Genomic DNA, 13,615 nt, shown 5'->3' on the forward strand with positions numbered 1-13,615 from the left:
AAAAATCCCTCTATTTGTATTAGTAGTATTAGGCAGAAACATCTGCATTGCACACACCAACAGGGGGGGAAATGGAAAGGGAGCTGGCCGTGCAAAATTTTTACAGCATGAGGCTCTGGGGTGGTGGGATCGAATCCTGCATTGCGGGGGGTTGGGCTAGATGACCGCTGGCGATCCCTTCCCACTCTACAAGCCTGTGGTTCTGCGAAGTTGCATTTCCCCCTTCTTCTCGGGCGCAGAGTGAATGATCAGTTCAAACCTTTAGGGAAGCTTTTAATGGTTTAATAGATTGTTGTATTTTAACATTCCTGCTGGAAGCTGTCTAGAGTGGCTGGGGAAACCCAGCCAGATGGGCGGGGTATTAATAATAATAATAATAATAATAATAATTGCAAAGTGGGGCCCAAAGTGCATCTTGCGACCTACTTGCAAGGCCCCCAAACTCTCCCCCCCCCCTTTGTGCCAGACTATAGACTGGAAACACGGGTTGCAACACAGCAAAACCCTAACAAATATATTTGCATATATACCAATTTGCATATATACCAATCAAAACCGTAACAAATATATTTGCATATATACCAATCAACCCGCCCAGCAACAAAGGATCGATTCAAGAGGCTGCTGAACCTCCAAAGGGTTAAAATGAACTTGAACCGGATTCCTAGAGAGGAAGGGGAAAGTGGAGAGGATTCCTAGAGAGAAAGGGGAAGGTGGTCTTATACCGGAAGTGCACCTCCACCCCCACCAACCCAACTCTCCTGTAGGGAAGACTCATCTATCTCCCCCAAGCGCTGCAACGGTGGCCCTTCCTGGGATCTGGTGAGCCCTCCTCCCCCCCCCCAAAAAAATATTGTCTATTTGAAGGGTGGGGGTCCCTGGGATGCAGGGGTGGGTGCCTAGGAGGACCTGAAAGGGAGGGGGATGGGGAGATGCCGGGATCCCAGGCTTTGAATGGGGAGGAAATGGGGTGGGTTGGGGGGGGTAGCTGGCTGAGAGTGTGCAGGGAGCCAAACCCTGGCCCCACTTTTTCCCCATAGGGAGGCAGCCTCTGCAGCTGATTCATCTGGGATCTGCCCAACACGACACACAACACAAGCTTTTTTTGGGGGGGGGGGTCCGGTCTTCTTTCTCCCTCCTCTCTGCAAAGCTAGCAAGAGGTCCCTTGGATGTTTCATGCTGTGGGGAGATCTCAAGTAGGTCTGCAGGGCTGAGATGGGGGGCTGGGAGAGAATAATCAGCTGTGCTGTCAGTCAGGCACATACCCTCCAACCTTTTTATTTTTTTAACAAAATATAATTTTTGTTAAATTTTCTGTTTTACAATTTCGAATATTCATTTAGACAACCTTAAAATACCAATGACTTCCCTTCTTCTCTTTCCACGGTTTGTTTTGCATAGCATAAATCCCTGCATATTTTATATAAACTAAAGCATTCAGTATTCCATTATTACCTCCATCAAAAACTTATTTACACTGTTGGATTTATCTTGATGCTGCCAACGTTTTCAAGTGTACACAATTCCCCTTCCCCCATATATCCAATAAACATTTCCCAATCTTCTTTAAACAAATGTTCTTCTTGTTCTCTTATTGTGTAAGTTAGAGCCGCAAGCTATGCATATTCCATCAGTTTAAGTTGCCATTCTTTTTTGGTTGGGACCTTGCTCGTTTTCCATTTTTGAGCTAACGCCCTCCAACATTTCTTTGGCAAAAATAGGGGGCGCCCTATATTAATATTACCATAATCATCATCCTGTGATTATACCCCGCCCATCTGGGCAGCTTCCAGCATATATAAAAACATAATGAATTATTAAAGAAACTTCCCTGTACAGGGCTGCCATAAGAGACTCTGGGGGTCGGATAGCTACATGTTGTTGTTGTTGTTCAGTCGTTCAGTCGTGTCCGACTCTTCGTGACCCCATGGACCAGAGCACGCCAGGCACGCCTATCCTTCACTGCCTCTCGCAGTTTGGCCAAACTCATGTTAGTAGCTTCAAGAACACTGTCCAACCATCTCATCCTCTGTCGTCCCCTTCTCCTTGTGCCCTCCAACATCAGGGTCTTTTCTAGGGATTCTTCTCTTCTCATGAGGTGGCCAAAGTACTGGAGCCTCAACTTCAGGATCTGTCCTTCTAGTGAGTACTCAGGGCTGATTTCTTTGAGAATGGATAGGTTTGATCTTCTTGCAGTCCACGGGACTCTCAAGAGTCTCCTCCAGCACCATAATTCAAAAGCATCAATTCTACGGCGATCAGCCTTCTTTATGGTCCAGCTCTCACTTCCGTACATTACTGCTGGGAAAACCATAGCTTTAACTATACGGACTTTTGTCGGCAAGGTGATGTCTTTGCTTTTTAAGATGCTGTCTAGGTTTGTCATTGCTTTTCTCCCAAGAAGCAGGCGTCTTCTGATTTCGTGACTGCTGTCACCATCTGCAGTGATCATGGAACCCAAGAAAGTGAAAACTCTCACTGCCTCCATTTCTTCCCCTTCTATTTGCCAGGAGGTGATGGGACCAGTGGCCATGATCTTAGTTTTTTTGATGTTGAGCTTCAGACCATATTTTGCGCTCTCTTCTTTCACCCTCATTAAAAGGTTCTTCAATTCTTCCTCACTTTCTGCCATCAAGGTAGTATCATCAGCATATCTGAGGTTGTTGATATTTTTTCCGGCAATCTTAATTCCGGTTGGGGATTCATCCAGTCCAGCCTTTCGCATGATGTATTCTGCATATAAGTTAAATAAGCAGGGAGACAATATACAGCCTTGTCGTACTCCTTTCCCAATTTTGAACCAATCAGTTGTTCCATATCCAGTTCTAACTGTAGCTTCTTGTCCCACATAGAGATTTCTCAGGAGGCAAATGAGGTGATCCGGCACTCCCATTTCTTTAAGAACTTGCCATAGTTTGCTGTGGTCGACACAGTCAAATGCTTTTGCATAATCAATGAAGCAGAAGTAGATGTTTTTCTGGAACTCTCTGGCTTTCTCCATAATCCAGCGCATGTTTGCAATTTGGTCTCTGGTTCCTCTGCCCCTTCGAAATCCAGCTTGCACTTCTGGGAGTTCTCGGTCCGCATACTGCTTAAGCCTGCCTTGTAGAATTTTAAGCATAACCTTGCTAGCGTGTGAAATGAGTGCAATTGTGCGGTAGTTGGAGCATTCTTTGGCACTGCCCTTCTTTGGGATTGGGATGTAGACTGATCTTCTCCAATCCTCTGGCCACTGCTGAGTTTTCCAAACTTGTTGGCATATTGAGTGCAGCACCTTAACAGCATCCTCTTTTAAAATTTTAAATAGTTCAGCTGGAATATCATCACTTCCACTGGCCTTGTTGTTAGCGAGGCTTTCTAAGGCCCATTTGACTTCACTCTCCAGGATGTCTGGCTCAAGGTCAGCAACCACATTTCCTGGGGTGTATGAGACCTCCATATCTTTCTGGTATAATTCCTCTGTGTATTCTTGCCACCTCTTCTTGATGTCTTCTGCTTCTGTTAGGTCCTTTCCACTTTTGTCCTTAATTGTGGTAATCTTTGTACGAAATGTTCCTTTCATATCTCCAATTTTCTTGAATAAATCTCTGGTTTTTCCCATTCTGTTATTTTCCTCTATTTCTTTGCATTGCTCGTTTAGAAAGGCCCTCTTGTCTCTCCTTGCTATTCTTTGGAAATCTGCATTCAATTTCCTGTATCTTTCACGATCTCCTTCGCATTTTGCTTGTCTTCTCTCCCCCGCTATTTGTAAGGCCTCATTGGTCAGCCACTTTGCTTTCTTGCATTTCTTTTTCATTGGGATGGTTTTCGTTGCTGTCTCCTGTATAATGTTACGAGCCTCCATCCACAGTTCTTCAGGTACTCTATCCACCAAATCTAAATCCTTGAACCTGTTCTTCACTTCAACTGTGTATTCATAAGGAATTTGATTTAGATTGAATCTTACTGGCCCAGTGGTTTTTCCTACTTTCTTCAGTTTAAGCTGGAATTTTGCTATAAGAAGCTGATGATCTGAGCCACAGTCAGCTCCAGGTCTTGTTTTTGCTGAGTGTATAGAGCTTCTCCATCTTTGGCTGCAGAGAATATAATCAATCTGATTTCGATGTTGCCCATCTGGTGATGTCCATGTGTAGAGTCGTCTCTTGTGTTGTTGGAAAAGAGTGTTTGTGATGACCAGCTTGTTCTCTTGACAGAACTCTATTAGCCTTTGCCCTGCTTCATTTTGATCTCCAAGGCCAAACTTGCCAGTTGTTCCTTTTATCTCTTGACTTCCTACTTTAGCATTCCAATCCCCTATAATGAGAAGAACATCCTTCTTTGGTGTCATTTCTATAAGGTGTTGTAAGTCTTCATAGAATTGATCAATTTCGGTTTCTTCAGCACTGGTAGTTGGTGCATAAACTTGGATTACTGTGATGTTAAAAGGACTGCCTTGGATTCGTATCGAGATCATTCTATCATTTTTGAAGTTGCATCCCAGTACAGCTTTCGCCACTCTTTTGTTGACTATGAGGGCCACTCCATTTCTTTTACGGGATTCCTGCCCACAGTAGTAGATATGATAGTCATCCGAACTGAATTCGCCCATTCCTGTCCATTTTAGTTCACTGATGCCTAGGATGTCAATGTTTATTCTTGCCATCTCATTTTTTACCACATCCAGCTTACCAAGGTTCATGGTTCTTACATTCCAGGTTCCTATGCAATACTTTTCTTTACAGCATTGGACTTTCCTTTCGCTTCCAGGCATATCCGCAACTGAGCGTCCTTTCGGCTTTGGCCCAGCCGCTTCATCAGCTCTGGATCTACTTGTACTTGTCCTCCGCTCTTCCCCAGTAGCAAGTTGGACGCCTTCCGACCTGAGGGGCTCTGTCTCTCTATGTGGGACAGATAGCTACATACCCTCTCTATGTGGGACAGATAGCTACATACCCTCCAGCATTTCCCTGATGAAAATAAGGAGGTCCCAGGGAAAAGTGAGACATTCTGGGATCAAATCAGAAACCGGGACTGCTTTTGTAAATCCCTGGAAAACAGGGACACTCAGAGGGTCTGCAGGCAGGGTGGACACTCGTGTGTGTTGGTGTGTTCTTTCAGATGTGCAGCACCTGACATGTGGAGGGGAGCTTTCTATGATTCTATGATTTGATGATGATGATGATGATGACGATAACAACAACCATTGCCATCTGATGTTAGCAGTACCAGTATTCCATCAATCCTGTTTTAAGCTTATGGATGAATATTTGTTGTTTGCATCAACTGTCTCGAGAGGCAACGGAAGAGTACGCCACTGGGGATAAAGTAAAAGAATTGGCTCTATATAATAATAATAATAATAATAATAATAATAATTCATTTATACCCCACCCATCTGGCTTCCAAGACACAAAAACATAATAAAACATCAAACATTGATACTAACAATCTGATCCAATATAAAAGTCACAATAACTTTAAAATAAACAAGTCATATGAAACAAAGCCACATTTAACGATCCATCAGAATCTAATAGTGAACCTCAGCAAATAATAATTAAACAGTTCAGCCGCGATAAAGACTTACCAATATGTAGTCAATAAAAGTAACAGCAAATCACAATGCATAAAATGCCACAAAACATACTAAACCATGTAAAAGGATCAAATTGAGAAACGAAGCACAACTTATAAAACTATCAAAAAAATAAATATCCCTGAACTCCTTTCTTTGCTGCTGCTGCTGCTGCTGCTGCTGCTGCTGCTGCTGTTCTCAAAGTCATAGTCTGGGAAAGGCTAGGTTCTGCAAGTTAGATGGAAAACCCATTGCCTGATGAGGAACAAAAAGTCTCTCTCTCCTCTCCTCTCCTCTCCTCTCCTCTCCTCTCCTCTCCTCTCCTCTAGAGACCAATACGGGAGAGACATACCGGTAAATATAAGGCATAAGCGGTCCAAATGTGCAAATAGATATCTAAATGAAACTGACAATTATAAACCATGCAATCAAATGTAGAAAAAGCAGTGAGATCTTCAGGCCACTGTGTCTTCCTCCTTTCAGCCTTGCAGTAACTTAGCCCCATAAGGACTTGAAGGACCCACGTTTGTTGACCATCTGTTAGTCCAGAGAGCTGCTTCGTAGCCAGACTCATCCAGTTTGGGTGAAGGAAAAGCTTCTAGCCATAACAAATGCAAGGATTCTCTAACAATGCAATGATTCTCTAACAAGCCATTGCCTTCCCTTTTCAGGGCTTGGTCGTAGCTCGAATCAGGCAGATTGCCTTGAAACGCAGATTGGCAGAAGAGGGAAGAGCCGGAGGATTCCTTGGAGCACAGACCCAAGATGGATGGACAAGCCACAGCTGGCCTTGACACCATCCGGGATGGGAGGAGTGAGGGATTCTGGGAAAGAACTGTGCAGAAGATCCTGGGTACGGAGGACGCCCTCAGCTCAGACGCTCAGCGCCAACGTTTCAGGTGGTTCCGCTACCAGGAGGCCGAGGGTCCCCGAGAGGTTTGCAACCTGCTTCACGACTTTTGCCGTCGGTGGCTGAAGCCAGAGCTTCACTCTAAGACTCAGATGCTGGACCTGGTGATCCTGGAGCAGTTCCTGGCTGTCCTCCCCCCGGAGATGCAGAGCTGGGTGAGGGAATGTGGAGCGGAGACCTGTTCCCAGGCGGTGGCCCTGGCCGAAGGTTTCCTCCTGAGCCAGGGAGAGGACAGGAAGCAGAAGGAGCATCAGGTGAAAAAAAAGGTTTCATTCTGGTGGTTTGAAAGGGCTGAGGAATGTGAGGGAGGGTATCTCAAAACTCTTTGTATTTTTCAAATCCTTTCTGAAAGTGTCCGAATAATAATAATAATAATAATAATAATAATAATAATAATTTATTTATACCCTGCCCATCTGGCTGGGTCTCCCCGGCCACTCTGGGCGGCCTCCAACAAATACTAAAATACAATACAAAGTCATAAATTAAAAACTTCCCTAAACAGGGCTGCCTTCAGGTATTTTCTAAATGACAGGTAGTTGTTTATGTCTCTGACCCCTGATGGGAGGGCGTTCCACAGGGCGGGCGCCACTACCGAGAAGGCCCTCTGTCTGGTTCCCTGTAGCTTCACTTCCCGCAGTGAGGGAACCGCCAGAAGGCCCTCGGTGCTGGATCTCAGTGTCCGGGCTGAACGATGGGGGTGGAGACGCTCCTTCAGGTATACAGGACCAAGGCCGTTTAGGGCTTTAAAGGTCAACACCAACACTTTGAATTGTGCTCGGAAACGTACTGGGAGCCAATGTAGTTCTCTCAGGACCGGTGTTATGTGGTCCCGGCAGCCACTCCCAGTCACCAGTCTAGCTGCCGCATTTTGGATTAATTGCAGTTTCCGGGTCACCTTCAAAGGTAGCCCCACGTAGAGCGCATTGCAGTAGTCCAAGCGGGAGATAACCAGAGCATGCACCACTCTGGTGAGACAGTCCGCGGGCAGGTAGGGTCTCAGCCTGCGTACCAGATGGAGCTGGTAGATAGCCGCCCTGGACACAGAATTAACCTGCGCTTCCATGGACAGCTGTGAGTCCAAAATGACTCCCAGGCTACGCATCTGGTCCTTCAGGGACACAGTTACCCCAAAGTCCTTCCGCTAACACTCCTTTTCTCATCCTACCTCCTGTTTCCTCTTTCCGGTTAAGGGTCTGTTCACAGAAGTAGCCACTGATTTCCTTGATGCTGTGAAGGCTCCAGAGAACATCAGAGAGATTCCCCTGCAAAAGTGGAAGGTTCAGGAGGAGGAGGATGGAGGTGCCATCTTGCTGGGTAATGGAGCAGGAACTTGAACTTGGTCTCCTTCCATGATGGAAGAAATCCAGGAAATCCTTCTGTGTTCTCCTGACTCTGCTGTGTGTGTGTTTGTGTGTGCGCGCGCAGGGGGGCGAGATACACTTCCTTCTGGTCCTTTTCCACAGTTCAATGTGATGTTTATTTTCAGCACTTGGACACATGGAAGCCAACTTGTACTTTGCCAAGATCCCAACTGGGGAGAGATGTGTTTGCGCCGGATAGTCATGTGGGATGTAAACACAGAGCAGCCAAACACAACACTCCTAGAGTGGACATGAAGCTAACTCAGTCCTCCAGGCTTAACTTCCTGTTTACCTGGACTGAGTTACAGGAACCAGAAGTAGGTGTGGTCTTACCTGGGAACCAGATCCCAAAGAAGACTTCCCATTTTGCCTCGGTCTTTGAACTAGCAGGATGCTGTCTCTCAGCTTGCAGCTGAGAGAAGCAGAGGTGAAGCCTGTTCCCCTATCTTCACCACATGTAAATAGATTTAGATAAAGTTTATCTGCCTCTTTTAGCCTGTACTGTGACTCTTGGATGTCTGTTAGTAAACTCTTTTATATCTAATATTCAGTACTGTATTGTGTCTTTGCTTTTAAGAGGGAACAAGGGGAATATACCAGGAATATATATTTCTTATAGAGGCTTTAGCAAGCCTATGCAACCGTTTTCTGCTGTGTTTTAGAAGGGAATGTAACTCTGCTAAGTTTGGAGCTTGCTCACGCAAGCTGGGATTGAGATATATAAATAATATATACTCATCCACACTCCTAAACATTCCCACAAGTCAAACCTCGGTTGCCGAACATAATCCGCTCCGGAAGCCCGTTCGGCTTCCGAAATGTTTCACAACCGAGGCGCAGCTTCTGATTGGCTGCAGGAGTTTCCTGCACTGAAGTGGAAGCTGCGTCGGACGTTCGGCTTCCAAAAAGCGTTCAAAAACCAGAACACTTCTTTCCGGGTTTTGGGCGTTTGGGAGCCGGCTGAAATGTTCCGAAACAGAGGCGTTTGGGAACTGAAGTTTGTACTGAAAATAAAAACGTCTGTGAACGACCGAAATATACATGACGGATGAGACATTTTGTAATGTCAAGGGGGTGCTTAGATATGTTCCTCTTGACCTCTGAGACAAGCACATTCCGATCTCTGTCTCCCACCTTTGTCTCTCGCAGGCGATGGAATGATGCCGGCGAGACTTAATCATCCATTTCCTTCTGGTGGAAGGGAAGCGGTTGCTGTGGCAACGGACCAGGTAAGGGGAAGGACCAGTGGGGAGGCTGCCAGGGGGCTAGTCAGGATGCGTCTGTATTTTGGCATTTAAAGGGAGGAAAAGTTACGGGGTCAAGGAAGTTGCCCAACAGGAACTTTAGGGAAGCTTTTAATGTCTGATGAATTATTGTATTTTAATATTGTGTTGGAAGCCGCCCAGAGTGGCTGGGGAGGCCCAGCCAGATGGGCGGGGTACAAATAAATTATTATAGGAATAGGAATAGGAATAATTTATTATTGGCCAAGTACATTTTCCAACATACTTGGAATTTGTTTCGGCTACATTGCAATGTAAACATACAGACACTGTTCCTCTCACAATACAAAGAAGCAAAGAAACCCCACCCATATTTTACCTCCCCTTAAGCTATATAACTATGAATTTAACAATTTAATGGCAGAAGAGAAAAAACTATTCCTGTGCCTGGCCGATTTTGTATATGAAGTCCTGTAGCGACGTCCAGATGGAAGTAAATCAAGCAGATGATGACCGGGATGTAAAGGATCTGCTACAATTCTCTCTGCTCTCTTCCTAACTCTGGTAGCATAAAATGTCTCTATTGAAGGCAAGCTAACACCAATTACCCTTTCTGCAATTCTTACAGCTCGTTGGAGCCTTTTCTTGTCTCTCTTGGAGGCTGTACAGAATTACAGAAGCTGTTACAGAATTACAGAGAACAGTTTCAATGATGCCTCTGTAGAATTGGATCAACACTTCCTGGGACAATTTAAATTTCCTTAGTTGTTATTATTATTATTATTATTATTATTATTATTAGGCTGTGAATACAGGGGTCACAGGTGGGCAGCATTGGTGAGTTTTATGAATTGAGATGGTGTTATCTATAAAGGGGAAAATACTTGCTTTTCTTTCAGGACCCAGCATCATTTGAGGATGTGGCTGTATATTTCACGGCAGAGGAATGGGCTCTGCTGCACCCTGACCAGAGAGCTCTACACAAAGAAGTCATGGAGGAGAACTGTGGGATCGTGGCCTCTCTCAGTAAAAGTATATTTCCCTAGTGGATTATAATATTTATTTAGAAATTATATATGAATTTTAGCTGCTGCTTTTTTTTTTTTTTTAAGAACCCCAACAATTTAGTACCTCCTTCTTTCCACCGAGCAGGATTTATCTGTTTTTCTTTATTGAAACATTTAAACCCCCCCTTCCCATTGAACGGAAATCTACAAGTTGCCTAACAATGCTCAATATGAACAATTAAAACCAGAACACAATCAAAACAGTTTGTAGAAGTGAAAAATATATATGGGCATATCTGTATACATAATCCATATTTGCAAAGAAGCTTCAATAACGACATTAGATTTTTTAAACTGATGAATTCAATAATTTCCCAGGTGCCTATGAAAAATCCTGCTGTATATTCATGGAACTTGGCACGACAGTTCAAATTGGTGAATTATTCCTTAAAAATAGGGTTTTGTTTTGTTAAAGGTTAACCTTGTTTTTTTCTTTTCTTTTTAAAGAAACTGCATTAGCATGTCTTCTGCAAATTACTTATATACTTGAGTATAAGCCTAGTTTTTCAGCACATTTTTTGAGCTGAAAAAGCTGCCCTCGGCTTATACTCGAGTGAGGCAGGTGGTGGGGGCGGCGAGAAAGAAGCCCTTTCTCTCTGCTCGTGCCGCTGCCGCCCACTCTCCCCAGTCAACCATTCCTTAAGAAGCGTACAAGAACGGCGGTTCTTTACTCTCCCCACGCAGCTTGTTCCATTCCTGAACTGCTCACATAAATGCAAACTTTAGACCCCAGAAGGCAGAAAGCCTATCAGTTAAGGAAGTATTAAAACCCCACAGGTGGTCACTTTCCCTGGCTCCTGCTTAAACAGGACAGGATCCCAGCCTTCTCTGTATAACACAAGGGAACATTGCGCTGTGGGTTAAACCACAGAGCCCTAGGGCTTGCCAATCAGAAGAATGGCAGTTCGAATCCCCGCGATGGGGTGAGCTCCATAGCAGCAAAGGAGTAAGAGGAAGGAGCGGCCTGAAGGGCTGCTTTCAGGCTGCTTGTTCCTCCTCTTCCTCCACAGCGGCAAAGGTGAACTGGCTTATACTCAAGTCAATAAGCTTTCCCAGGTTTTTGTAGGAAAATTAGGTGCCTCGGCTTATATTTGGGTCGGCTTATACTCAAGTATATATGGTATGTCCCTCCCTGTTCTCTCAATTCCACCATGTCACACCCACTAAATTGACACGCTCCTTTAGAATCAAAAACTGGTTCCCCCATCTTGTCTTGGTGGTTTCTGCCATCAGGATATAACTACCTATATGTGGTCTGTCTCAAAAGGATTTCAAGCTCTGTTTCTACCTCATTTTCCTATTTTCATTACAGCACGCAGAAAGGACCTTCATCATGGTTCCGATCTTGCTACACATCAAAACATTCATATTGGGCAGAAACCTTATCAGTGCCTGGAGTGTGGAAAGAGCTTCCATCCGAACAGGACTTCACATCAAATAATTCACACAGGGGAGGAGCCATATCGGTGCTTAGAGTGTGAAAAGGCTTTTCATGAGAACAAAAGTTTCACTTATCAAACTCATCAGAAAATTCACACGGTGGAGACAACCTATACACCCTTGGAGTGTGTGAAGAGCTTTGGACAAAACAGAACTCTCACTAATCATCAGAGAATTCACGGAGAAGAGAAACCGTATCGGTGTTTGGAGTGTGGAAAGTTCTTCAGCAGCAGGACAAAACTCACTGATCATCAGAGAATTCACACAGGGGAGAAACCATATCAATGCTTGGTGTGCGGAATGAGCTTCACCCAGAAGAGGAATCTCACCTGTCATCAGACAATTCACACAGGGGAGAAACCATATCAGTGCCCGGAGTGCGGAAAGAGCTTCCGGCAGAATTTAACTCTGGCTTACCACCAAAGGATTCACACCGGGGAGAAACCGTACGAATGCTTGGAGTGCGGAAAGAGCTTCATCCGGAAGTGCGACCTCACCTATCACCAAAGAACTCACACCGGGGAGAAGCCACATAAATGCCTGGAATGTGGGAAGAGCTTCATGCAAAAGACGAGCCTCACTTCTCATCAAAAAATTCATACCGGAGACAAACCGTATAAATGCTCAGAGTGCGGAAAGGGTTTCTGCCTCAACAAAGACCTCATTCGCCACCAGAGAGTTCACACAGGGGAGAAACCATACAAATGCCTGGAATGTGGGAAGTGCTTCACGCAGAAGACGATTCTTACTGCTCATCAGAGAGTTCACACAGGGGAGAAGCCGTATCAGTGCTTAGAATGTGGGAAGAGCTTCACACAAAAGGCGAACCTCACCTACCATCAAGGGATTCACACAGCGGAGAAACCGTATCAGTGCTTGGCGTGTGGAAAGTGCTTCTGCCTGAGCAGGGACCTCACTTCTCATCAGAGAATCCACACGCAGGAGAAACCGTACCAGTGCAACGTGGGAACGGCATCGATACAAGGGCACACCTCCATTGTCATGAAAGAATTCACTCAGGGGCAAAAACATATAAGTACCTGGAGTGTGGAAAGAGCTTCAGATAGACTATAACTCTTACTTATCATCAGATGATTCACTCAGTGGAAAAGCATGTGAATTCTGTGAGTGTGGAAAGCATTACCATATGAATTCATGAATTCAAGGCTCTCTCCTCCCCTTCCTGAACATATAGGGTTTTTAAATCCCAAGTAAACATTAACCTTGACCCCAAATTGATTGGGAGCCAGATCCTGGTTGGGTGTCCCACTAGTTAGGGAGAGAGGTGCAGCCCTAGGAACAAACAAGTTACATTATCCATGTATGAATTCAGTATTTTTGGGTTTGTTAGAATTCCTGAGTGACACCAGTTACTTTCTGCTTGTGTGTGTATGTGTGTAGATAAAAAGGTAAAGGGGCCCCTGACCATTAGGTCCAGTCGTGTCCGACTCTGGGGTTGCGGCGCTCATCTCACGTTACTGGCCGAAAGAGCCAGCGTACAGCTTCCGGGTCATGTGGCCAGCATGACAAAGCCCCTTCTGGCGAACCAGAGCAGTGCATGGAAACGCCGTTTACCTTCCCGCCGGAGCGGTACCTATTTATCTACTTGCACTTTGACGTGCTTTCAAACTGCTAGGTGGGCAGGAGCAGGGACAGAGCAACGGGAGCTCACCCCGTCGCGGGGATTCGAACTGCCGACCTTCTGATCAGCAAGCCCTAGGCTCTGTGGTTTAACCCACAGCACTACCCGCGTCCCGCATGTGTGTAGATACTGACACACAAACAAGCAAACATATGTCATGTGATGGATGCCCAGGGTGGTCCTAGCAGGAAGAGTCAAACTTTGTTTCACTCCTTCAACTGATTGGTGGAGGAACGGGGATAGGGAGAGATTTGGGATATCACTGAACAAGCGTAACTGGTGCTGGGAGGAGCTGGGTGCATTTTCTCAACCAAGTGGATTTTGGGTTGCAAACCTCTTTAACGAACGCTTCGTTTCTCTTTTCTGAAAGCATCTAAAGGAAGAAGAAATGCATATTTACAGCACTGGGCACAGC

At 45.2% G+C, this 13,615-nt stretch overlaps 1 protein-coding gene across 1 annotated transcript; it reads left to right on the forward strand.

Annotated features, from left to right (window-relative positions):
* Positions 1-11,353: 11,353 nt before the first annotated feature.
* Positions 11,354-12,757, forward strand: LOC117042750 (zinc finger protein 501-like). The gene has a single exon (XM_033142385.1). The coding sequence runs from the start codon at positions 11,367-11,369 to the stop codon at positions 12,630-12,632; it is 1,266 nt and encodes a 421-aa protein (XP_032998276.1). The 5' UTR covers positions 11,354-11,366; the 3' UTR covers positions 12,633-12,757.
* Positions 12,758-13,615: the final 858 nt, after the last annotated feature.

Source organism: Lacerta agilis, chromosome 2 (genome assembly GCF_009819535.1).
Source record: "Lacerta agilis isolate rLacAgi1 chromosome 2, rLacAgi1.pri, whole genome shotgun sequence".
Lineage (NCBI taxonomy): Eukaryota > Metazoa > Chordata > Lepidosauria > Squamata > Lacertidae > Lacerta > Lacerta agilis.